Source organism: Grampus griseus (assembly GCF_964374135.1).
Source record: "Grampus griseus genome assembly, chromosome: 11".
Taxonomy (NCBI): domain Eukaryota; kingdom Metazoa; phylum Chordata; class Mammalia; order Artiodactyla; family Delphinidae; genus Grampus; species Grampus griseus.
The window spans coordinates 5757598-5782745 of NC_139005.1; the positions used below are offsets into that span (position 1 = coordinate 5757598).

General features: G+C 52.4%; 1 protein-coding gene across 1 annotated transcript in view; it reads left to right on the forward strand.

The window, feature by feature from the left end:
- Positions 1–25148, forward strand: part of CD9 (CD9 molecule) — a 35826-nt gene that overhangs the window by 7262 nt on the left and 3416 nt on the right. Inside the window, exons 2-4 of the mRNA XM_082665528.1 lie at positions 17059–17164; positions 23332–23429; positions 24024–24098. Coding sequence (XP_082521654.1) covers positions 17059–17164; positions 23332–23429; positions 24024–24098 — 279 coding nt within the window. The remainder of the gene's footprint in view (positions 1–17058; positions 17165–23331; positions 23430–24023; positions 24099–25148) is intronic.

Sequence of the window (25148 nt, forward strand, 5' to 3'; positions counted from 1 at the left end):
ACATTCCTTTAGTTTCCAGTGTACAACGTAATGATTTGACATTCATACACGTTGCAAAATGATAGCCAGAGTAAGTCTACTTACCCTCTGTCACCATACAAGGTTACAGAATTTTTTTTTCTTGAGATGAGAGCAGCTTTCAAATCTGCAAAACAATATCACTGACTATAGTTACCTTGCTGTACATCACATCCCCTTGACTTATTTATTTTATAACTGAAAATTTGTACCTCTGAATCCCCTTCGCCCATTTTACCCACCTCCCCAGCCTTCCTTCCCTCAGGCAACCACCAATCTGTTCTCTGTGTCTGTGGGTTTGGTTGGGTTTGGTTTGTTCATTTGTTTTGTGTTCCAGATTTCATTTAGCATAATACCCTCCAGGTCCATCCATGTTGTCACAAATTGTGTGGTTTCTATCTTTTTTATGGCTGAATAATATTCTAGTGTATATATGTACCATGTCTTCTTTATACATTTATCTATGGATGGACATTTAGCTTGTTTCCATGTCTTGGCTATTGTAAATAGTGCTGCAGTGAACATAGGGGTGCATGTATCTTTTCGAATTAGTTTTCATGTTCTTTGGATATGTAACCAGAAGTGAAATTGCTGCGTCATGTGGTAGTTCTATTTTTAATCTTTTGAGAAACTGCCATACTCTTTTCCATACTGGGTGCACAAATTTACATTTCCACCAAGACTGCACAAGGTTCCCTTTCTCCACATCATCATCAACACTTGTTATTTGTTGTCCTTTGGATAATAGCCATTGTGACAGGTATAACATGATATCTGATTGTGGTTTTGATTTGCATTCCCCTGATGTTTAGTGATGTTGAGCATCTTTTCATGTGCCCGTTGGCCATCTGTATGTCTTCTTTGGGAAGTTTAGTTTAAAAGATAGTTTGCTATAGACTGTTTGCGCCTCTCCAAATTCATATGTTAAATCCTAAAGTCCAATGCAGTTTTATTTGGAGTCGAGGCTGTTGGGGGTGATTAGGTCATGAGGATGGGGCCCTCATGAATGGAATTAGTGCCCTTATAAGAAGAGGCGGGACCTCTCTGGTGACGCAGTGGTTAAGAATCCGCCTCCCGGGCTCCCCTGGTGGTGCAGTGGTTGAGAGTCCGCCTGCCAATGCAGAGGACACGGGTTCGTGCCCCGCTCTGGGAAGATCCCACATGCCACGGAGCGGCTAGGCCCGTGAGCCATGGCCACTGAGCCTGCGCGCCCAGAGCCTGTGCTCCGCAGCGGGAGAGGCCACAACAGTGAGAGGCCCGTGTATCACTAAAAAAAAAAAAAAAAAAAAAGAATCCGCCTCCCAATGCAGGGGACATGGATTTGAGCCCTGGTCCAGGAAGATCCCACATGCCACGGAGCAACTAAGCCCATGCGCCACGACTACTGAGCCTGAACTCTAGAGCCCATGAGCCACAACTACTGAGCCCACGTGCTGCAAGTACTGAAGCCCGCGTGTCGCAACTACTGAAGCCCGTGTGCCTAGAGTCTCTGTTCTGCAACAAAGGGAAGCCACTGCAATGAGACGCCCGTGCACCACAACGAAGAGTAGCCCCTGCTCGCCGCAACCAGAGGAAGCCTGCACACAGCAACGAAGACCCAAGAGGAGTCCCAGGCTCTCTCTCTAGACAGCCAAAAATAAATAAATAAAATAAATAAATTTATTTTTAAAAAAAGAAGAAGAGGCCCCAGAGTTCCCGTCTCCCTTCAACCATGTGAGATTCTAATGAGAAGATAACCCTCTATGAACCGGGAACTGAGTCCAAACCAGATGCCAAGTCTGCTGGTGCCTTGATCTTGGACTTCTACCCTGTCCACAGTGCTTTGTTACAGCAGCCTTAATGGACTAAGACAAAGTTATTTACAAATCCGAACCAAAAACGCCTCTTCCCATCTAGATGAACAATTGCAGTGTCGCAGTTTGCATGCACCCCTCACATCCATGCCCCCCTCTGTTGTGTGGGAAGCCACCCTCAGCAGAATGTGTCCTGCAGGGACAGGAAACTCGTCCCCCGTAAAGACTCTTCCTCCTGCTCACCCTGATGCGCTATAAGCGCCTTCTCGTGATGTGGGGCCATGGATTTCAACCTGTTACTGTTATGCTCAGACTTTTTTTTGTTTTCTTAGCCACACTGGGCAGCTTGCGGGATCTTAGTTCCCCAAGCAGGGACCAAACCCGGGCCCCCTGCAGTGGAAACATGAAGTCCTAACCACTGGACCACCAGGGAAATCCCTATGCTCAAAAAAAAATTTTTTTCAATAAATTTATTTATTTATTTTTGGCTGTGTTGGGTCTTCGTTGCGGTGTGCAGGCTTCTCATCGCAGTGGTTTCTCTTGTTGTGTGGGCTTCAGTAGTTGTGGCACTCAGACTCAGTAGTTGTGGCTCACGGGCTCTAGAACTCAGACTCCATAGTTGCGGCGCACGGGCTTAGTTGCTCCGTGGCACATGGGATCTTCCTGAACGAGGGCTCAAACCTGTGTCCCCTGCACTGGCAGGCGGATTCTTAACCACTGTGCCACTGGGGAAGTCCTCCCTGTGCTCAAACTTTTTAAAGCCTCCTTTCTACAAGCCTGGGGAAGTCATCCCACACTCTACTTTTCCCCTCTTCAATCAAATTATAGCCCTGGCTCCCCAAGACAGATAACCCTTAAGAGATCCGAAAACTCATTTCAACTAGAAATTACATTCTCTTCCAGAGCTGGGGAGGGACCCTTAGAATGGGGAGCTGGTGTGACCCTCCTGCCTCTTAGGGCCCCATGCCCAGGGCTGTAAGACAGGCCTGCAGTGATGCCCTCCCATTCCCTCTGTCCTCTGCTGGCAGGATGGTGCTGTAAGGGGCGGGCAAAGGCTCTGGGTCCCACCTTCAGGCCATGCCTATAGGGATACAAGGACAATGGCCAATGGGCAGCTGCAGCGGTGTCTGCACTTGCCAGGCTTGCGGCGGTGGCGCAGCTGGGACGAGAAGGGCATGTACCAGCTTACTCCCAGAGCAGGGCTGTGGCCACACTCACTTCTGGCTGGCCAGCAAGAACGTGCCCAGAGCTCTCCAGCCAGAGGCCAGCAAGAGGAGTCCCAGGCCCTCTCTCTAGACTCTGTCCGTCAGGCTCCCCCAGAGCGACGCCAGACTCCGAAGGCACATGCAGGCCAGGTGGCGGGTACCTTCCTGTCCTGAGAAGATAGGCCCTCTGCTCTTACCTGTGGGCTCTCTTGGGGCCTTTACGGATCGAAGACGCCACTTTTGAAATAGAATCAGCTGTGACCAGGAAGGAGAAAGGATAAAAGTGATGAAAAATTCTGGCCCTGAAATTAACAAAATGGATCTAAAAGACCTTTGAGCTTAGCAACATGATTGAGAATTTGGGCTTTGCAGTCAGACTGTTGTGGGTCCAGGTTGTAACTCAGGCACCTCTTTGCCGTGTGATCTCAAGACAAGCTCCTGAACTTCTGTGCCTGAAACTTCTCATCTCGAAAACAAGTTAATATTACCTACCTGGTGGGTCTGTTGAGAAAATTAAATGATTCAAGTGAAGTGCTTCAGGTGAGGCAGGGGACACAGCACACAGTGGAGGGCTTGCTGTTTAATCATTGAGACTAAAATGAAGAGGGGATCGTGGCAGAGGAATAGGGCAGGGGGTATCTCCCACCACTCAGGGTCACGCGAGCAAGTGGTAACAGGTTCCACAGATGGAATGAGAGCTAGCTCGTCTGTGTGGCTAAAGTGTATCAGCAAGAGTGTGTGTGTGTGTGTGTGTGTGTGTGTGTGTGTGCGCGCGCGCGCGATCACCATGCATCTTAGTTAGGCATACACAATGGAAAACACAATGGTATTCTGGAATTTAAAGCAAAACAGCCCCAAAACAATCCCCCACATCAGACGATTTTGGTTAAGATCAGAATGGCTACTTTCAGCAGAAAATGCATTTATGGGCTGGCTGACGTCTGCTGCACGTCTGGCCAGCAGGCAGTGGAAACTTGAAACTTCTTGTTTGGAAGGAGGTTACCTTGGGCAGAGGCCTCCCTCCCAATCCCTCAGCCCCAAGTGACTTAACACTGGCACCTTGTATTAGCTAAAACTTTTCTGCTCTCAGGCAGAATAAGGGCTCTGGTTTTCTTTTTTTCTTTTTTTTCTTTTTTGGCCACGCCTCGAGACATGCAGGATCTTAGTTCCCCGACCAGGGATGGAACCCGAGCCCCCTGCATTGGAAGCGCAAAGTCCTAACCACTGGACCGCCAGGGAAGTCCCACTCAGGGCTCTGGTTTTTAAATGATGCTGGCTCAGTCCTCAGGAGGGAGGATTTCTCAAGTCTTGAACTTGAACTTGTTCAGACCAGGTCACTGCCTAATTTTCATAAAGGTGTGCTGAGAAGAAGTTTACAAGGTCTTTCATCCTCTGCCACACCCCAGAGAGGGGACCCAGCTACCTCCCTTCCACCAGGGATGAGACAGGCAGTCAAGTAACTAACCTCTGCCTGGCACATGCTGTGCATGTGACAGAGGGAGAGAACTGTCAGCTGAGTCACTGCATACCTGCTGTGTGACCATGGGCAAGTTACTTTACCTCTCTGAGCCTGTTTCGTCATCTCAAGCTGGGATGATCGGAACTACCTCGAAGAGTATAAGGCAGTCCCACCAGCATCCTCAGATTCAGAAGGGGCAGCAGGGCCTGACAGGAGGACTCTAGTCTCCCAATATTCCTCTTCTCCCTGGGACATCTCTCACTATGTGCTTCCAGGGAATGTTCCCCTGTTAGCAAGCTGAACACAGTTGCCCAAAAGAGGCCAGCAGAGCAAGATGGTGGTACCCACAGGCTGTAGCTGTCAGCCACCACCCCGCGTCCTCCCAGGAGGTCCACAGACAGGCTGAGCCTGTGCTCAGGAACCTGGGGAAAGTTAATTCTTTAGACTTATCCTACAATTTGTATTATTATTATTTTTTAATGTTGAATTATCTAGGCGGTGGGGTAGGTACCACAATCTTCTCAGTGTTTAGGGCACTAAATAGCGGAAGTCCGCCTGCCTGAGGTCCTGGCTTGGGAGAAGGGGGGGTGATGGTTGGATTTTGTTTTTGTTGCTGTTGAGACCCCCCCCCCCCCCCCCCCCCCCCCCCCCCCGCTCAAGGTGCTGCATTGTGTAAAAGAGTAACACAGAGCAGCAGGGGGCGTTATGACCCAGGGGGATTATTGGGGGAAGGAGGGGTTGAACTGTTGGAAATGTAGATTCCTGGGGGGAGGCGGCCAGTTGGTGACTCTCCTTAGGGTCAAGTTATTATCATGGTACCTGCTCATAGCAAGAGCTCAGCTGTCAGCTTCTGCAACTGTTGTTTAGTTAGGATTACGTAAGGAGCTGCCCCTCCTTAGAATTTTTCAGAGGCTGAAGTTGTCCTAAGCGCTCACATTCGTCCCCGTCTTATTGCTTCAGCTCTGCGAAGCCGCATCACTGAGGGCATTGCTCAAAGCTGACATTTTACCACTAGGCTTCCTCTCTTTCAGAAGGCGAAACAGACGACTTATCTTTTCATCTGTCTACAAAACGCCCATTTCAGAGATTCCCCTGGTTTGGGAAAGGTGAGGGAGGGAGGGTCCAGTTTGGGGCTTTGCTTGGAGTGGCCCATAAGCGTACCCAGTTGACAGGGACCTCTCTTGTGGAATCTGCCCAAGAGGGGCGGCCTCGGCACCTCTCCTTCAACACTCACCTTCTGCTTCCCAAAAGGGCTGGATTCCTCTTATGGAGAACTTTTTGACACCTTGAAGCCAGGTCCCAGAGGGGACAGAGCCAAAGGCACCATTGCTTCTGTGTGGACACCTTGGGAAGCAAAGAAAGGAAGATAGAAGTGGCCCTGAAGGGTTCATTTCCCCTGGGACCCTCTGAGGGTGGGCTTGAGGCCACCACCTGTCCCATGCTCACCAGAGGGAGGGGGGGGAGAGAGAACGGACCCAAAGGATGAGTCCGTGGTCGTTCCCTCCTTTGGCCCTGGCCTTGGCTGGCATTGATGCCCTAAATTGGGCTCGTCTAGCCACCAGGCAGGATAAGGTTTAGGTCAGAGCATCCTGCTAAATTCACGATGTCCAGACCAGACTCTTGTCCCCCACAGAAAATTTCTTGGGGGTTCCTATTCTTCCAGTTCACCAGCTGGCAGGGAGGGAGCACAGTGTTGGGAAGAGTGCGGCTCTGAGCTGCTGGCTGCATGGATCTGGTTCAGAGTCAGCTCTGCCTCTTGCTGGCTGTGTCTTTTTGAGCGAGTTGCTTAACCTCTCTGTTTCACCTATAAAATAAATGTGACGAACGGATTAAATGAGATAATATACTTAAATCACCTCCTGCGATGGAGGACACGAGTGAGTGCTCATGAAGAGTGACTGCTACTGTGATTATATTATTTATTTTCCTTTCCCTAGCCTCTGGAAGAGTTACTAATGGACAAAAGCCTGCCACAGTCCAATCAACAGTAACTCTAGATAAACCTACAAGGTCATTGACCATCAGCCTCTGCATGTGTTCTTTTTTTTTTTTTAATGTTGTTTTCCTAGAATTTGGGGTGATTTGAGGAACAGTCCACTTCCATACACAACGGCAGCCTGTCCTGGGGAGAACGTAGGCTGCAGAAATTGGGGAAGTTTTTGCCAAGAGCGCCCTGCTGCAGGGGCTGCCCGAGTCATTTTGGCGTCTGGGGGAGGAGGGTTCACCAGGTGAGTCTGTGGCTGGAGGCATGTGGAGAAGCCAAATGCAGGTTCCGACTTGAGCATTTACTGTGACTTCCCCACTCAGTGGGTTCAAGAGGGCGTTGTCTAGCCAGTATCTGTCTTTCTTACCTCTTGCTTCCTTCCTGCTTAACGTGTCCTGTATCCTCCCCCTTATCTGTCACCATTCAGCAGCCAAGGTGGTCCTCAGCCCCAGTCCCCCTCCCTGGCTTTCCAGTGCCAGCAGGAGCCCTGCGCCCAGGGGAGGCTCACATCCCCGCTCCGTAGCTTCGTGCCCTTTGGCACTGGCGTTTCAAAAGCTGGTCTCTGGGTTCAGAACCCCCAGAAAGAGCTTTTCCATTCCTCCAATTGTTCAGTGTTTAAATGAAAGCCTTAGAGCAGTGGTTCTGAAACCTGAGTGGGCAGCAGAATCATCTGGGGGTGCTTGTTAAAACATAGATTGCTGGGACTTCCCTGGCAGTCCAGTGGTTAGGACTCCAAGCTTCCACTGCAGTGGGCTCGGGTTTGATCCCTGGTCGGAGAACTAGGATCCCACATGCCACGCAGCGCGGCCAAAAAAAAAAAACAACAACAACAACACAGATCACTGGGCCTCACCTCACTTGGGTTTCTAATCGAATAAGTCCAGGACGGGGACAACAAGTTTGCACGTCTGACAAGTTCCCAGCTGATGCTGCTGCCACTACAGCTGGTCTGGGGACCACGTGTTGAGGACCACTGGCCTGGAAAAAAATCTCCCAGTGGCCTTTGAGGATACAGGCTTCTGTAGATGTGCAGCTCAGAAGAAGCCCCAAGGGGATGAGATGACCCCCGAAATGATCATACTCACGGGGAAGGTAGGGGACAGTTGTTCTTCAGGACTGTGATCTCTGGGGCTTTTCTGTTCATCTCTAATAAATCTAACGTTAGTAATATGCCCTGGTTGGCATCTTTCAGTTCTGCCATGAACGAACAGTTTACTTTTTTTTTTAATATTTATTTAATTTTATTTATTTATTTATTTGGTTGCAGCAGGTGGGCTCCTTAATTGTGGCTCGCAAGGTCCTTAGCTGCGGTTTGCCGGCTCCTTAGTTGCGGCACATGGGCTCCTTAGTTGTGGCAGGCAGCTCCTTAGTTGCTGCAGGCGGGCTCCTTAGTTGTGGCATGCATGGGGGATCTAGTTCCCTGATCATGGATCGAACCCCCCCTCGGCCCCCTGCATTGGGAGCGCGGAGTCTTAACCACTGCGCCACCAGGGAAGTCCTACCAGTTTACTTGTGATCCTTAAGGAAAGCAAGCCATGGCAGTTTTTTTTCTGATCAGCGTGGAGTTTGGTTTTAGCTGTTGTTATCCTGTGCGACGGGCCTGGAGAGGGCAGGACTCCAAGACCTCTGCTCCTGCCCAAGTGCTTCATCCTTCCAGAGACAGCAGCTCGGGGAGGAGGGTGCCGGGAGAGGGTGAGAGAGGCATTGGGGAGCCAGCTCCTGTCTGCTCTTGCCAGCAGTGCCCGGCCCAGGCTCCTGACGGTGAATCAGCCCATCAGGCTTGGCACTCTGTGCTGAGCCAGGGTTGCCATGGAGATGGGTGAGGCTGGAGCCCACAGGTCTAGGTGGCCCGACTTGTTTCTAAAGGCCATGTGAACACAGAGGCCCTTATCTGCACTCTCGAGGCTGCATCAGGCGTGAGTGGTGAGGCCGCTTACATCCTCAGGGTTCAGCCGCTGTGACTGCCTGGGTGGCCAGGGGCAGCTAAGCTGAGGTCTCCCAAGCCCAGTATGTTAACAAAAAAATCCAGGGCTGATACGGATCTTACCGAAGGAAGGAAGTAAAGAGGTCAAATCCCCTCCCTCTCTGTGATCTGCTCCTTCAATAACTGCTTCCTGCAGCGTGAATTCACTCACGGAAGCAGCCTGGGATCCCGGGAAGGACAGAGGCCTCCACTCTCGGCCAGCCGTGTCCCTTACCCTCCCCGTCCCACTTCTCTCCCCCCATCCCGGCTGGTCCTAGCGGAGCTCTGGAGGCATCTCCCCCAGCACACCGCGCTCACACAGACCCACAGAAGACAGACCCCCCACTGTCCTCAGTCGCCCTGTGCCCACCCAGCCGCCTCCTCAGATCAGAGGAGGACACACAGCTGAGGCCGCCAAGAGCCGTGAATATCCCCACTTTTGTCTTCGTGTCATTCGCAAGGTTTGTTATTATCGTTGTCATCATTATATTCCCCACAGAATCTGGCTGTCTCTAGCACTCATGGTCGTCAGAGTGTTTTACACGTTTAATCTTCCCCTTCAACCTCCTGGGTCAAAGGCAGGAAAGTATCAAACTCTTTTTTTACAAGTGGGAACTCTGAGGTTCAGAGAAGCTACAGAGAGTGCTTAGTGTCACACAGCTCCTAGGTGGCAGCGCTGGAATTAGCCCCAGAGGCCACGCCACTGTCCACACATGCAGCTACTCTCAGCAGAGATGTGCGTTCTCCTGGGAGCGCTCGCGTACCCCGGGATGGAGTGGCGGCGGATACGTGTTTAGAACTCTGCCAGGTGATTCTCACATCACCCTGTGGCTGGCTCCGGTGTGCAAGTGACAGGGGGCAGAGCTAGGGCCCCCTGCTTCTTGCCCACTGTTCTGTCATGCCACCTGTCCCTTACTAAAATGTCTGCTGCATCCCTTTGACCAAAGTCACCAAATAGCCAAGGCTTCACAGAAGGACGATGGGACATAGGAAAGAAAGCACTGCCTTCTCCCCCGACCCCCTCCTGTCACCACCGCCCACCTCTAGCCGCTTCCAAAGTGGGAAGTGGGACCTGCAGTGGGACCACTGCAGTCAGCCTCAAAGGAAACTGCATGTGGAGATGATCTGCCCTGCACTTCCTGGGCCAAGACAACTGGATGGAGAAAGTGTCCATGAGTATTTCGTCCTTTTAAAAAATGTGTGACCCGTCAGGTCCTATTACAGAAGACAGAGGGGACGGAGAGGAAAGAGGCCCAAGCCAAGACCACCCAATGTGTTTGCCTTGGGAGGATTTTTCTTTGCAGTGGGGTTTCCCCCACGGGGAGACATGGTTCCTTCCACCTGAGGGATGGGATGCAAGGTGACACATACGCACACACAGACAGAGAGACAGACAGACAGACAGACACACACACACACACACACACACACACACACACACACACACACACACACACTGAAACCTCTGCAGTCAGCCGGTTGCCCTTTTCCTCTGTGTCACATCGTTACCTCCCACCTTTCTGCACGCTTGCTTCAGGCGTTTCGGCTGGTACGGCCGCCACTCCTCGGGCTCCAGCTGGAATTGGCTTTGCCAACTCGGCAGGGGGTCCAGAGAATTCAGGTGCCCCTAAGCAACACTGCACTTAGGATTTGTTTTCAATTCACCCCTTGGAATTGGAGGCCTTTCCTTTAACCCCGGGTGTGTGTTGTAGTGTAAGATTTCTAGGCCTGTCCCTATGGGTCTGGTGTGACTCACTGAAATCCTCATCTCTGCGTGGGAGGGAGCCTTGGGCGTGTTGTGCTTTCAGCCAGGGGAGAGGAGAGGACAGGACAGGAAGCTGGGCCCGCCCGGGGTGGGGCTGGGCTTTCACGCCTCCTGAAGCTGGCATCCCGCCCCAGGTGACTGGATTACCTGTGTGATCCTCAAGGCTTGGAGGGTCTATCCAAGTACTCACAATGTGGAATCCATACCCTCCGGGTTTTCTGAATGGTTTCAGAGTGTCTGTGAACTCTAGAGGTTGTATGGAAAATTATAGCGATGCTTTTCAGACTTTTTCTGAGACTTTCACCCAATTCTGAAACATCTGTCATCCAGAAAAACTTCAAAATCATAAATTCACAGATATTCTAGAGTGATGAATTCAACACCTATCACCAGACATCTAAAACGTCACATATATTTTTTTTTCTTTAATATTTATTTATTTGGCTTCGTGGGGTCTTAGTTGTGGCATGCGGGATCTTCGCTGCGGCATGGAGATCTTTACTTGCGGCATGTGGGACCTAGTGCCCTACCAGGGATCGAACCCAGGCCCCCGGGCATTGGAAGCACAGAGTCTTAGCCACTGGACCACCAGGGGAGTCTGGTCACATATATTTTAGAGTGAAAGAATTAAACACCCGTTACCACTTGAATATTGCTGTTAAAAGTATAATGATATGCAAAGCTATGTATGTTAAAGGTTTACTTTATTTAATTATATCTAGTCATCTTTAATAAAGTATTAAATAAAAAATGAATGCATTAAAAAAAAGGATTGGAGCATCTAACTGGACTTCGGTGGGCGGTGAGCACAGCAGGGCATGGACTTTTTATAAACCCTCATTTTCCAAAAGACTTGATGTGGACGTGCCCCTAAATCTCACTGTGACATTCATCACATACCCTCATGGCTCTTTCTCAGTATTTATTCTGGGCAAGTAGTTGTTCTTTGTAGTTTCTGACCCTTGTTGGGAGATGTTGGAAGATGGTTCTGGATGACAAGCCAGTGGGAAAGAAGGCTTGTCCAAGGTGAGAGGACCCAGGAGAGGAAATTCTGATGGGCTTCAGGGCTTCTCTTTCATTGAAGTCATCCTTCACTTATTGAATAATGATTTACTAATGACTGTTTGGTCCCAAGTATGGATGGGGTGCAGAGGAGCTACTGAAATGACCGAGAACTCATCCTGCCCTCCAGGAGAGTGTAAACAGGAAGGGAAGGAGCGAGGATGCTGGGGAGGACCAGTGCGGAGCGGGGAGGAAGCTGAGGACGTCTTGGTGGGGAAGCAGCTGGCCTAGGTGGTCGGGACAGCCTTCCAGGAGGAGGGGCTCCCTCCAGCTGAGGCGGGATTTACGAGACTTATTTGGGAAACTTTGAGGGATTCCATCTAAGGAGCAGGGGAGAAGGAAGCAGGGTTCAATGTTGTTACTGCTTAGAGGTCCAGAAGTACAAGGATGGAGTAGAAGCCTTAACACTCGGTGACAGCCCAAGCCGTCTGAGCCTTTCAGAGGAATGGCCACTGTGCTACATGAAGGGCAGGGGGCCCCACAGGGACTCCTTACTGAGTGAGGACTTGGAGGTGGTTTAGCTACAGGTTCGGGGTTTAAAGCGCAGAGCAGCCAGGAGGAGCAGTGCAGCTGGAGGAGGAGACGGTTTGTTTTCTGGGTTTTTTTTAGGATAGACAGACCTGCCCATGTGTGTTGGCAGAAGTCAGTCAGAAAGAGAAAAACAAATATCGTATATTAACGCATATATGTGGAGCCGAGAAAAATGGTACAGATGAACCGGTTTACAGGGCAGCAATAGAGACACAGATGTGGAGAACAACGTATGGACACCAAGGGGGGAAAGTGGTGGGGTGGTGGGATGAATTGGGAGATTGGGATTGACATATATACACTAATATGTATAAAATAGATAACTAATAAGAACCTGCTGTATAAAAAATAAATTAAATTAAATTTTTTAAAAAAAGTGAAACAGTAGCCGAGACAGACAACAGAGGCAGGAAAGAGGTGGATTAATGGAGCAGGTTCTTTTTTTTTTTTTTTTTTTTTTTTGCGGTACGCAAGCCTCTCACTGTTGTGGCCTCTCCCGTTGCAGAGCACAGGCTCCGGACGCGCAGGCTCAGCGGCCATGGCTCACGGGCCCAGCCGCTCCGTGGCATGTGGGATCTTCCCAGACCGGGGCACGAACCCGTGTCCCCTGCATCGGCAGGCAGACTCTCAACCACTGCACCACCAGAGAAGCCCAATGGAGCAGGTTCTTGAAGGAGACAGGAAGCTTTGAAGGAGAGGCCCCACCACACACACACACTACACACATACACGCACACACACAGAGTTTTAGAACAGCTTTAGAGGTACAGAAAAGTTGCAGAGATATTACAGAGAGTCCCCTTGTACTCCTCCCCGTCTCCCTTCTTGTTCACAGCTTATATTCCCAGGGCACATTTGTCAACAGCTCAGAAACCAGCATTGGAACGTTACTCTTAACTAAGCTAGACTTACTCGGATTTCACTTGGTTTTCCAGCCCAGTCCCCTTTCTGTTCCAGGATCCCACCCACAATACCACATGACGAGTGTCCTGTCTCCTCCGTCACCTCTGGCCTGTGACAGTTTCTGTCCTCATTTTTCATGATCCTGACAGTTTTGAGACATTCTGGTCAAGTATTTTGTAGAATGTCCGCAGGTTAGGTTTTGTCTCGTGTTTTTCTCCTGGCCCATCTTCTAAGAAGAAACTGAGCGTGTGTGTGTGTGAGGAAATAAATCTCCAATAAAACGATGGGGAAAACTGTCCTTTTTCCCTGAGAGATCAAATGGGTGAGACCTTTCCTGGCCTGAAGGCGGAATGCGTCCCTTTGGCTTTTGTTGGAAGGCGGTAACCAGGCCGACTGGGCAGAGCCTGGGGCTGGGAGTGGAGGGGCTGTACCTTCTGCTTCTGTCCCCACCAGACCGGTTGGTGGTGGTGGGCAGGTCGCTGCCCTCTTTCAGGGACGCCCTGAGCAGGGAATTGTCTGAGCATCCTCGGCCTGCGCACTCTAGACCTGCCATGATGGGTAAGAGGCGGGCTGCAGCCGTGGCCCCTGTGTGGCTGACATTCCTGCCACGTACTGTTCATTAACCCTGGAGGGAACGGTCAGCTTCTTGGTCCCGCAGACCCCTATTTCCTTATTCTATGGAGCCCCTCAGTAACTTGCTGACACCCTTTTTAATGGAAGTCTAGTTGATTTACGGTGTTGTGTTAGTTTCTGGTGTACAGCGAAGTGGTTCAGTTATACATATATAGATATTCTTTTTCATATTCTTTTCCATCATGGTTTATTACAGGATATTGAATATAGTTCCCTTTTCTATACAGTAGGACCTTGTCATTTATCTATTTTATATATAGTAGTTTGTATCTACTAGTTCCAAACTGCTAATTTATCCCTCCCCCGTCCCCTTTCCCCTTTGGTTTTCTATGTCTGTGTGTCTGTTTGTGTTTCGTAAATAAGTTCATTTGTGTCCTATTTTAGATTCCACATATAAGTGATATCATATGGTATTTGTCTTTCTCTTTCTTACTTCACTTAGTATGAGCATCTCTAGGTTCATCCATGTTGGTGCAAATGGCATTATTTTGTTCTTTTTTCTGGCTGAGTAATATTCCTCTGTGTACATGTACCACATCTTCTTTATCCATTCCTCTGTCGATGGACACGTGGGTTGCTTCCATGTCTTGGCTATTGTGAATAGTGCTGCTGTGAACATTGCAGTGGCACCCTTTTTAAAGGTTGAAGCTCTTTTTGGTGGTTCTGGTCATTCCTGTTTGGTTTCTCCTAGGACTCAAGTAGCTGGGGACGAGAGCCAGGTGGGGGGCTGGGGGACCCCTTTGTGCACACCAAAAAGTGTGCCCTCCTGGGAAGTGCTCTGAGCTCCCCGGATAGCACGGCCTGCACACCCGGGAAGGCCACTGTTAAGCGGTGTCTTGGCCCTGTGACCTCCAGCCAACTGAAGCGGTTTCTCCAATAGCGTTACAGAAAACGGGGCAGCTGCTGGCAGCGTCCCTTCAGACCAGTTAACTCAGTAATTCAAACAAAACGGGCAGCTGTGCTCATTTCTCTGTGATTTTGGTGAACCGAGCCTCCCAGTCCCGCCCCTGTCCTCCCTTCCTCCTGGGTTTTCTTGAACCTTCCTCCTCACTCATGGTGAGTTTTTAGGCATAAGAAACTGAGATCTATTACTGCTTTTTCCACTTCTTTTTTTTTTTTTTGGCCGCACCACGTGGCATGTCGGTTCCCCAACCAGGGATCGAACCTGCGCCCCCTGTAGTGGTAGCGCAGAGTCTTAACCACTGGACCGCCAGGGAAGTCCCATGCTTTTTCCACTTCTGCAGAGCCAGCCACTTTTCCTTCCTCCTGATGTTAGGTCTGGGATGGTGTCCAGATGTGGCAGGACCCTGGACTCCTCTCCTGTATCTGGCCTTGTCCTTGGCCGGGGTGACCTTCTGGGACACTGTCCTCCACACAGTGTTCTTCTTGCCACCTGTGCGTGTGGGCCAGGTCAAAGGTAAACGACTGGCTCAGGATCCTCGAGACTAAAACTGGAAGTTTCGTTTGGGTGCTGTTACCTGTGCGTGGGATCACTCCCAAAGAGACCCAGCTCCTGACCTGACAAGCTTCTGGGCAGAGTGGAGCTGTCATCATCTTTTGTAGTTTCGTTCTTTCGGATGGGATTGTTTTTGTTCCTTTTGTGGTGACTCGTTTAAGAATTTTCCCAGCAAAGTAAGGGGTGGATGAGTAACTTTATCCACAGGGAGAATGACTGGAGGATAAGCCTTGGATACGTGCAGGCAGCCTAGAGCAGAAAGGACGTGCGTGAAAGGACACGGCTTTCTCAGGCCCAGGTGCTCTCAGCGACAGCCCCGCCAAGATAAGGGCGAGAGGGGAGACTGAGGCCAGGGCTTGTGGCTCAGTGCTAACCGCAGTCTAGGATTACCTGCAAGTGCATGTTAAGCTCCAGCCTCCAGGCTTTTCAGGCTAATGCTTTCACATTCCCAAAGAGGCCAATGGCCTCCGTCTTCCATTCTCCAGGAATCTGATTGGGCCTGCTTGTGTTGGGGGTGGAGAAGGGGGAACTGCTACCTCCTTTCTTATAACTCTCCAAGACCCCAGAGGAGCTAGACCAGGGTCTTGGGTCTTAGTCCCCAGTGCACCGAGAGTTCCCAGCTGGGCCCTTGTTCTAAGAGGTCCTGAGAGTCAGGAGAACCCAGACTGAACCAGAGCATCCAAGCTCACCACGCCTGTTCGCCAGATGGGAGAACTGAAGCGATAGAACTCTAAGGAATTCCAGACCCTCCACCCTGTGGACACCTCTACGGGAGTAGACGAGGGTTTTGGGGGTTTTTTGGCCCCGCCAGGCAGCATGCGGGATCTTAGTTCCCCGACCAGGATTGAACCTGGGCCCTCCCTGCAGTGGAAGCACAGAGTCCTAATCACTGGACCGCCAGGGAATTCCCTGTAGACAAGGTTTTAACTCTACTGCAGTGTGAAGTCTTGGGTCGCCCCTCCCACTGCTGCTGTCTCCACTCTCCACCCAGCACGTCCAAACCCGCTGCAAAGTCATGGGAAAAGGAGAGAAGCAGAGACAGAGAAGAGGCCTGTCTATGCTGCAGGCTGTCCTGACCCTTGGGGCAAAGAACCCAGCTCCCTGAGGAGGAGGGTTCTGACACAGGGTGCCTCTGTTGAGGAGGGTGGGCCAGCGAAACCTGGGGCTGGGCACTGGCCCTGAGCCCACACACCCTCCTCCAGCCAGCCACCACCCACAGCCTGTGAGTCACCCCAGCAAGCCCTGGTACAGGCCAGCAGCAGTGGGGAGGGGAGCTCAGCTGGCCTGGCGGGGCCTGGCAGGGGGCCTCCTCCCTGGCATCAAGTTCAGCAGTGCCTGACGGGCCAGGATTGATGCCTCAGTCTTTCCTTACTGGGAGAGTCTGCCCTTTAGGGTCCAGTATCTCAACTTGCCCACCTATGAAATGGGTTTTTCACTAAATTGTAGGATCGGACAATCCTCTGGAGATTTCTTGTCTAATGTTTACAAGGATCACCCGTAAGTAAATGTCCACCTGAGCCTGGAGTCGGGTGGGTCAGCTTGTTAGGCTTCCCTGTGTGAAGAGAGAGGCGCCAGCTGTGGGTAGGTTTCACTGAGCAGCACGGTTTAGTCCGGAATCACAGCTGCCCTCACAGCCCAGGGAGGTACCTACGCGTTGGGCGATGTTTTTTCTTTTCTTTTATTGTCTGGTATATATACAGAGGAGTGCAGAAAACACAAACAGTGTGAAGGATAATTATGAAGTGAATATCCGGGCCACTACCACCCAAGTCAAAGCTAGAATATCGCCAGTGCCCTAGACCCGCCTCCCCCCAGCCCCACGCTGTTCCCTCCTCAGAAACCCCGCCCTCCCTACAGGCCACCACTCACTCGACTTTATGATCATCACTTCCTTCTTTTTCTGTTATGATATACATGCCCTCCTAAACAAGAGTTTTTAACTGTATGGAATTGTATTGTACGTGTCCGGTGCTTTTTGCTTCTTCTGATTAACATCGTGAGATGCACTCGTAGTATTGCACAAACTGTGGCGGGTTCATTTTCACGGCTGTATAATATTCTGTTGTCCACGAGGTATCCATCCCCGTACTGCTGGTAGATAATTGTTTATTCCCAACTGGCTGGTATTTTTAGCAAATGGCTCGACCCCCTGCTCCCACCCCCACCTGGCTGCTGCTACTTCCAGATGCCCGGCGAGGGGCAGAGGCCAAGGGCAGCTCACCTGAGCTAGGGCACCGCGCTCTTCCTGACAGCCGGGCTCACGCCGATGTCCCGTGTGTCTTGCAGCTTGCCGGGATCGCGGTCCTTGCCATCGGACTATGGCTCCGATTCGACTCGCAGACCAAGAGCATCTTCGAGCAAGAGAATAATAATAACTCCAGCTTCTACACAGGTGAGTGGGGGACCTTGCTGTTCCCTCCAGCTGTGGAGAGTGCACGTTGATCCAAGGACTTGGGCTGGGGAGGACTTTTGCTCCAGCTGCATTGCCAGTCGGGTCCTTTTCCAGCTGGGCTTTTGTGTAGTTGTGCCCACGCATTTGCATTTAACTGATGTGGTGTCTTTTTCCAAGCTGACCGAGCCTGGCATTGGGACCATTCTCTGATGTGAAGTTAGCTCCGCCAAAGCCGCTGCCACCCTGGAGGGTTTCAGAACCTCTGTTCTTGTCTCTGAACTTCTCTCTGAATTTTATGTCTAAGAAGCCTGGTTCATTTCTTTAATTTAAAAAACTTTGTCCTGGGGACCCACAGAGCCAGGGGAAGGAGAGGGAGCATCTCCCCCACGGTTCAGATAGGGGCTCAGAGACCCAGAGGACCTGCCTCCTGGATAACATTCAGATTAATACGAGAGACTAGAAGAGACACCAGCCCCTCAGACCCCTGCGCTGGGACACAGGCCATGCATGTTAAGTCTTATCTGTTTTCTAAAGTGATTTTGTTTTAGGGCAAAGGCTTCCAGTTTGAAGATAAATAGATTTAGCAGGTTTCTTTCTGCACACGGCATCTTCTTCTAGCATCGTTCTGTCCCTTTCACCAGCATATTGCCGTGTAAGCATCTCTAACAGGAGTGGGAGGGCCGGGGCCTGTCTGAGGCAGTTCCCTGGTTTCTGAGTCAGCTCACAGATCCTCTCGGCTCTCCCCTCGCCTGGTTGGGGGATAGGAACCACTTCATTTGCAAAAAACAAAAGCGGCCCCCTATTTTTAGGAGGATGCTGTCATGTCATCAGGCTCAAAGTGTAAGTTTGGTCATTTCCTTTCCACCCACCAAAGAAGTTATTTTTAAAAAAAGACGGAGCAAACAGTCTGAAGAGCGTTATCACCCAGACCTTCAGGAAGAACGCGGTGGCCAGTGGTGCATGACCCCCTCCCGCCTCCCAGGGCCAGCCTCCAGCTGGTGGCCCCGCAGGCGCCTGGGTCTGGGGATGGTTTCCCTGCCTTCGTCTCTTTTTGGTGGTGCTGTTAGTTGGGGTTTTTTAGGGAGTGTCTCCCAATTGTCAGAAAGAAAGTAAGGGAAAGAAAAGCACAGCATACGTTTTTTTAAAACTACACACACATGCTCTTCCCTGGTGGCGCAGTGGTTAAGAATCCACATGCCAATGCAGGGGACACGGGTTCGAGCCCTGGTCTGGGAAGATCCCACATGCTACGGAGCAACTAAGCCCGTGAGCCACAACTACTGAGCCACATGCCACAACTAGCCCGCGCGCCTAGACCCTGTGCTCCGCAACAAGAGAAGCCACCGCAATGAGAAGCCCGCGCACCGCAACGAAGAGTAGCCCTCGCCGCAACTAGAGAAAGTAGCCCTCACCACAACTAGAGAAAGCCTGTGCGCAGCAATGAAGACCCAATGCAGCCAAAAATAAATAAATAAAGTTAAAAAAAAAAAAAGTACATTGAAAACTACACACACAGAGTTTTTAGGGAGCAGGTTTCCATAGGGCCCTGACTTGTTTTAGCTACAGCATTCTTTTGTGAGGTTTTTGGCAGCCTCGGCAGGCCTGGAATGCCACTCTGTGAGCTGGGGCAGTGAGACTGCAGGGTAGGGTCAGGGGCTGAGGACAGGCCTTGAGCTCTCCACGTCACGTCACAACAGGGAGCTGGGGACCCTCTGCAGGGAGAGCAGACCTGGGAGCAGGTGTGTGCAAGCAGGTGGCATTGTCCTAGAGCGAGTCCCCGGCCTCCCCATGCTCTGCGGTGCCTGACTCCATACCACTGGTCGCTTCCAACGACCAGTTTCTGTTTTGTTATCTAGGACTCTGGCTCATTCTGTGTATTTTTTTTTTTATTGGAGTATAGTTGATTTACAATGTTGTGTTAGTTTCAGGTGTACAGCAAAGTGAGTCCGTTATACATATATCCACTCTTTTTTATTTTTTATTTTTTTGGCCTTGTGGCTTATGGGCTCTTAGTTCCCCGACCAGGGATTGAACCTGGGCCCTCGGCAGTGAAAGCATAGAGTACCAACCACTGGCTGGACCGCCAGGGAAGTCCCTCCCTAGGCCTTTTGACTTTGCCTCAATTGTGGTTGGGGGAGACAGGACCCCGGCACCAGCAGCCCAGCAGGTGACAGGTAGGAAAGTCAGGCAGGTGGCAGGAGAGTGACAAGCATACAGCCAGAGGGGCCAGGCCTGCCTCCAGGAATCTCCCAGGACTCAGGTCCCCTGGTCATTGCGGCGTCCTTCTGATGGCCTGTGGTCCTACCTGAGGTGGCCAGGAGCTGGTCCAAAGGCACATCCCAAAGAGACACAGCAAAACCCCTACTGAGGGACAAGTGGCCACTGCCCCCTGAGCTCTCATAGACAGATACAAACCCTCTGCACTGGACCCCCTTCCTGGGAAAGGGCTCGGCTTTGAAGACTTCATTCTGCTGGCAGAAGCCCAGGGCTTGGAGGGTGATGCAAGTGACATCACATAGAACACAGTCAGCGACTGACCACTTGGGCCTGGCTGGGCCCCACGCTTCGCTGAGTGCTTTGGGCAACTGAATAATTGTCACAGCCGGGCAAAGGGCCAAGGAGGCTTCGTTCTCTGTGTCCCCTTCCCCCTCGGGCTGTGACATCAGCCTTTGCATTGACCCACAGCCCCTCTTCCAGCAGAGGGTGCCAGCTCCGTCCCGGCTGCTCTTCCTGACATCATGGGTGACCGTCCCTTGCACTTGGGTACAGACCATCTGCAGGGCAACCCGCAGGCCAGCCTGGCCGTGCAGCTGACCCTTCAGGAAACCTGAAGGACCCAGGGGTGTCTTTTCTCCAGCGGGGCCACAGCTTTCAAGGTACAGAACGAATGCATAATCAGGCAGAGAAGCGAGGGAAGAAACTTGGCAACGTTCAGAACAGTCTCTAGTGGATCCAGAACGGCTGACAGCCTTATATGGGCCTTCTCTACAGTTCGGGCCCTGGAGATTCAGGCCGTCAACGGTATCCATAATCCCAGGCTGCAGACGAATTGGGGAACTTCTTCTCGGTCCCAGCCCAGCAGCCCTTCTTCAGTCCTTGGTCCAGCCATCAGTGGGCTGGACGGGGACGGGGAGAGAGCCATCGGGGAGCAGACCTAGGGTTCCTCGGAACCCCTGCTTGACTTATTTGGAGACAGTAAACTGTTCTCAGCAAGTGGAGGCCAGAGGCTCGGCCGGAGTTTGTTCTGCACACGAACGTGTGGGGAGCACTGTTTGCAAGATGGGATGGGGGTGGTGACGGGAGGCTGACGTGTCCCCTGCCTTCCCCAGGCCGAGAGTCCCAATCAACAGGTGGAAAAAGGCTTTTGTGTAAAGGACACAGCAGATGCTACTGCTTCACTAGAAGCTTTTATTTTTTTATTTTTTTTTTTGGAGTAGGCCTGTAATGTCAGCCTGAAGAAAGCAGAACAAACAGCCCTTAAGCAAGTGAATACAGTAAAATCCCAGAGAAGGCTCCGTGACACGTAACTTTTTCCATGAGTCAGACTGAAAGCTAACATCCACTTGTTTTATAAAGGGGAATGCTTTGTCATTTATCACCGCCAGCCCCTGCTCACAAGCTCGGGGTGCAGACCGGGCGGAGCCTGTCCAAGGGGAAGCCCGGGACGGCCCTTTGAAGCGGCAGCCCTCAGCCTGCAGGGGATGGAAGGCTTCTGGGGTTGCACCTCATAGCTGAGCCGCCCTATGGCTTGACGGCTGCCGTCCAAAATCCCCATGAACAGCCACCAGGGAATTGCTCATCGTCATCCCCCACTGGATGGAGAGGGTGACGCCAAGACACCCCAGATCTAGCAGCTGTCCGAGCAAGATTGAAAACCAAGACGCTTGGACCTAAAATCTTCATCTGCTGAGCCCAACCAAGATTGAATATTTACTATTAACCGACAGGCCCATGAGGAGAAGGTTCTCTCTGCGTGGGAAATGCGTTTTCCTTTAATGGCTCTCTGTTGCCGCCACCCTGACTCCTCTGCCTTCTGCCAGGGCCGCCCGGCCAGGCTGGGATCCGGACGGAGAGAGAGCGCGTCTGTGTGGTCATCCCCACTCAGCCCTGCGACGGAGCTCAAAGGAGGGACCTCATCCTTTGTTGTCTTGCCCCAGTGGGGAGAGATGAGGAGACAGGGAGAAACGGGGGCCGTGTTACCGCTCACTGGGGTCCCCGAGTCAGAGCCCAGACCCGAAAGCGCTGCCCCTTCTCCTGCAGTGGCCCTGTGTGGGCGGGGCGGACCTGCCTCCCCAAGTCCAGCCTGTGGCCCCATGGAGTGGACGACCTAGGAGGATGGGACTTGACTCCAAGACAAGCTGCATTTGTCCCCTTGCCCAGTCTGGGCCGGGCGTGCACGGGAACAATACCCATATTCATCGGGGTTTGCCAGCAAGGCCACGTGACTTGACATCACGACAGATGTGGGGAGGGGACGGGCAGAGGACAAACGCTCCCTTGTGTGCGCCCCTCGCTGTGCTGCCCGGGCGTCTCAGCCACGGGCCGCTGCGAGGTTTGCTGCCTACACAGCTCCGGCCTGGGAGGAGGGTACGGATGTGGGACGGTGAAATCACTGTGACACCTGCCGGGGTTCTCGTCGCAGCGTCCTGTTGTACATTGTGGCGAAGCACGCCTGCCTTAGGGAGGTCCCCCTGCCCCCAGCGAGGGGACAGCAGGGAGGGAGCAGCACGTCTGTGAAATTCGGCATCACAGCCGTGATTATTCCCAACCGTCGTCCATCCTTCGTACTGTGAAGATTGACAGTAGCTGACTGTACGTCAACTATACCTTAATAAAAGATTAAAATTTTTTAAATTCAAGTTAGAAGGATTAGCAGCAGCTACCACTTGTTGTGGACGTTTGGAGCGTATGGCCTAATCCTCACAGCAATCCTCGCGGTGGGCATTTTTCCTGTCCCCAGTTTGCAGATGGAAGACAGTTACACAGAGAGACAAGTGGCCTTCCCAGGGTCACAGAGCCGGCTTTCAAACCCAGGCATTTGGGGCTCTCGACGTGTGACAGGAGGCTCCTCCCAGCAGTGGACAGATGCCAGGGAGGCCTAGAACTTCTTTGCCAGTTTTCCCGGGGCCTCTGGGGGCTGGCGGAGGGAACCGGGGAAGGGGGTGGTCACTGCAGGTCAGCTGTGCTTCTCAGGAATATAACTGAACGATGGGCCCCTCTGGGCATTCCCTGGGGGAGTGTGGAATGACTAGGGCCGGGGCTGTGTCCCACTGTGTCCCCCTGTCCCAGGCCAGAGTTGTGGAACTCACAGCCCTTCACCACCCTTTCTGCACTGGACACCCCAACTGAGTGTTTACAAACCTTGTCACTCACCTTCCCTCTAGCAAGGAGGATCCTTTCCACTCAACCTGGTGTAACTGAATTGCAGCTGTAAGATCTCACTGGTGTGCTGTAAGGGATCTTTTGAAATTTTCTAGCAACGAACTCCTCATTTTACTGTTAAGGAAATAAGGAAATTGTAATCTTACCCAAGGTCACACAGCAGTTAGTAGCAGAGTTGGGACCAGAAAAAGGGTCTTCTGACACCCAGGCTGTTCTTTGCACTAGAGCAGGGTTCTCGTGCCCTCGGACGTTGCTAAGTGTGCAGGCCTGGCTGCCACCAGGCAGCAGGGCGGGAAGGCATCCCCTCTGGGGATATGGCAGAGCTGGCCCGCCCAGAGCGTGGGTGTCTGCGTGTGCACAGCCCCTTCCTGCTGAAGCCTTGCTCTCCTCGCCTCTTGTGTCAGGTAGAGGCCAGCAGGAGGTTTGTCAGAGCCTCAGGACGTTAGCCCAAGTTTGGAGAGTCTGATTTAACTAGCGGGAGTGGGTCCATCCAGCTGGAGACGGGTGCAGACTGGACCGGTCCGTCCTGAGTAGAATCTGGGTCTCCCGTGGATGTTCTGTGTCCTAGGGCGGGGGCAGTGGGCATCTTCCAGGAGGGCTGAGGGTAAGGTGGGAATGGGGGCTTGATGGGTGGGTCCCAGAGGAGAGACAGGTGGGAGGAGGCTGTTTGGGCCTCTTGTGCCCTTGACGGGGGCAGTAAGGATGCGGAGAGGGAACGAGATCAGGAAGCACCTACACGTCCCCGCTAACAGCTCCTTGTCCTGTCCTCTGCCCTGTGCCCTCAGGAGTTTACATTCTGATTGGAGCCGGCGCCCTCATGATGCTGGTGGGTTTCCTGGGCTGCTGTGGGGCTGTGCAGGAGTCCCAGTGCATGCTGGGATTGGTGAGTGTCCCCTCTGTGCCCACAGCCCCTGGTGTCCCAGGGTGCCCACCCGAGATCCCACAGACCAGGGGGCGGGACGGGGCAGAGTGGGTGCCCATCTCATTGCCCCCATCCCCGGCCCCGGGATGACACGCTGCCCCTCTTCCTTTCTGGAGCCTCTGTCTCATCACTTCCCTTAGGCAACTAAATGCCAGGACTTTGTTTTTCCCTTTGTCGAGGACCACGTTTGCTTTTTTTCCCTGAATCCACAGGTACCTTCGCCTCCCCTTCTTGTTTCAAAATTTGTTACAATTTTCCTCAAACTCTGGGTTGTATTCACCTCCTTCTTTCCTCAAATCTCTGGTTTTTGTGAGCAGGTGAGGGTGTTTCATCGCTGACTCTTCGCTGACACCTTAGAAATATCAGTTCTGGGGTCTGTGCCACTCTCTCCTCCTGCGGCTTTCCCCTCCTGGCCTTGGCAGGGCGCTGGTAGTTCTGTGGACCCCCTCCCGTCCCTTCCAGGCATCCCTTCCCGCCCCCAGAGCCCGGGTCCCCAGATACTCGTTCCAGCCGGCCGGCTGGGACTGTGCCTCACTCCAGCCCTTTCCCTTCCAGTTCTTTGGCTTCCTCTTGGTGATATTTGCCATTGAAATCGCTGCGGCCATCTGGGGATACTCCCACAAGGATGAGGTAGGTTTTTCCCGTAAGGTCTCTTGGGAGTTAGGGGATGGGGTGATGGCGGTGGAAGGGTGTCCCAGCTGGTCCCTTGCTTCGGCCTTTGGCCTTCAGCCATCAGACGTGCCTCTGAGGGGAGCTCCCCAGGGAAGGGAATGCGAGTGTTCACACTACCCTGGGCGGGTGAGTGCCGGCCACTGCTTCCCGTGCCCTGGACATCGCTGGCACGGAGTGGGTGTTCGGGTAGTATTGTTGGGTCAGTGTGTCTGCCCCTCACACCTCAGCAGCCCTCCCCTCAACTTCTCTGGAACACGACTTAGGGAAATGTGGCTTCGTCTGGCCCGGACCCACCACACCCACCCCCGGTCCCTCCCCTCATCTCTAAGTCCGTGCCACCACCAGCCAAGGGCTGCACCCCACTCGCCGGGGGCCAGAGATGCGTGGGTGGTGGTCCCCACCCCAAGGAGCTGTGACCCCTAGTGTGGGAGAAAGACATGCATTTGACTAGTGTCTCAGAAGCCATTTATAATCAGAAGCCCCATGGAATTTGAAAGCCGGCGTGGGGAAGGGGACTCTCTTCTGGCTTCACGGAGAGAGAGGGGTGTTAACCTAAACCCGGAAGGAGAGAGAGGATTTCAGGAGGAAAGCTGGTGGAGGCTGGACCTTCCCGGCAAAGAAAGGGTCTGAGCACAGCTGAGGGTGGGCTCAGTGGGGGACCAGGGTGGGCTGCATCAGAACAGTGTTTCAGGAAGGGCTGTCTTGTCATGTTTTAGCAGGAGGGGCCAAAGAAGAGAGACCCTGGATACTGGCTTTTTTTTTTTTTTTTTTTGTGGTACGTGGGCCTCTCACTGTTGTGGCCTCTCCCGTTGCGGAGCACAGGCTCCGGACGCGCAGGCTCAGCGGCCATGGCTCACGGGCCCAGCCGCTCCGCGGCATGTGGGATCTTCCCGGACCAGGGCACGAACCCGTGTCCCCTGCATCGGCAGGCAGACTCCCAACCACTGAGCCACCAGGGAAGCCCTACAGGCATTCTTAAACCCGGATGCACCCGGTGCAGAAGCATAA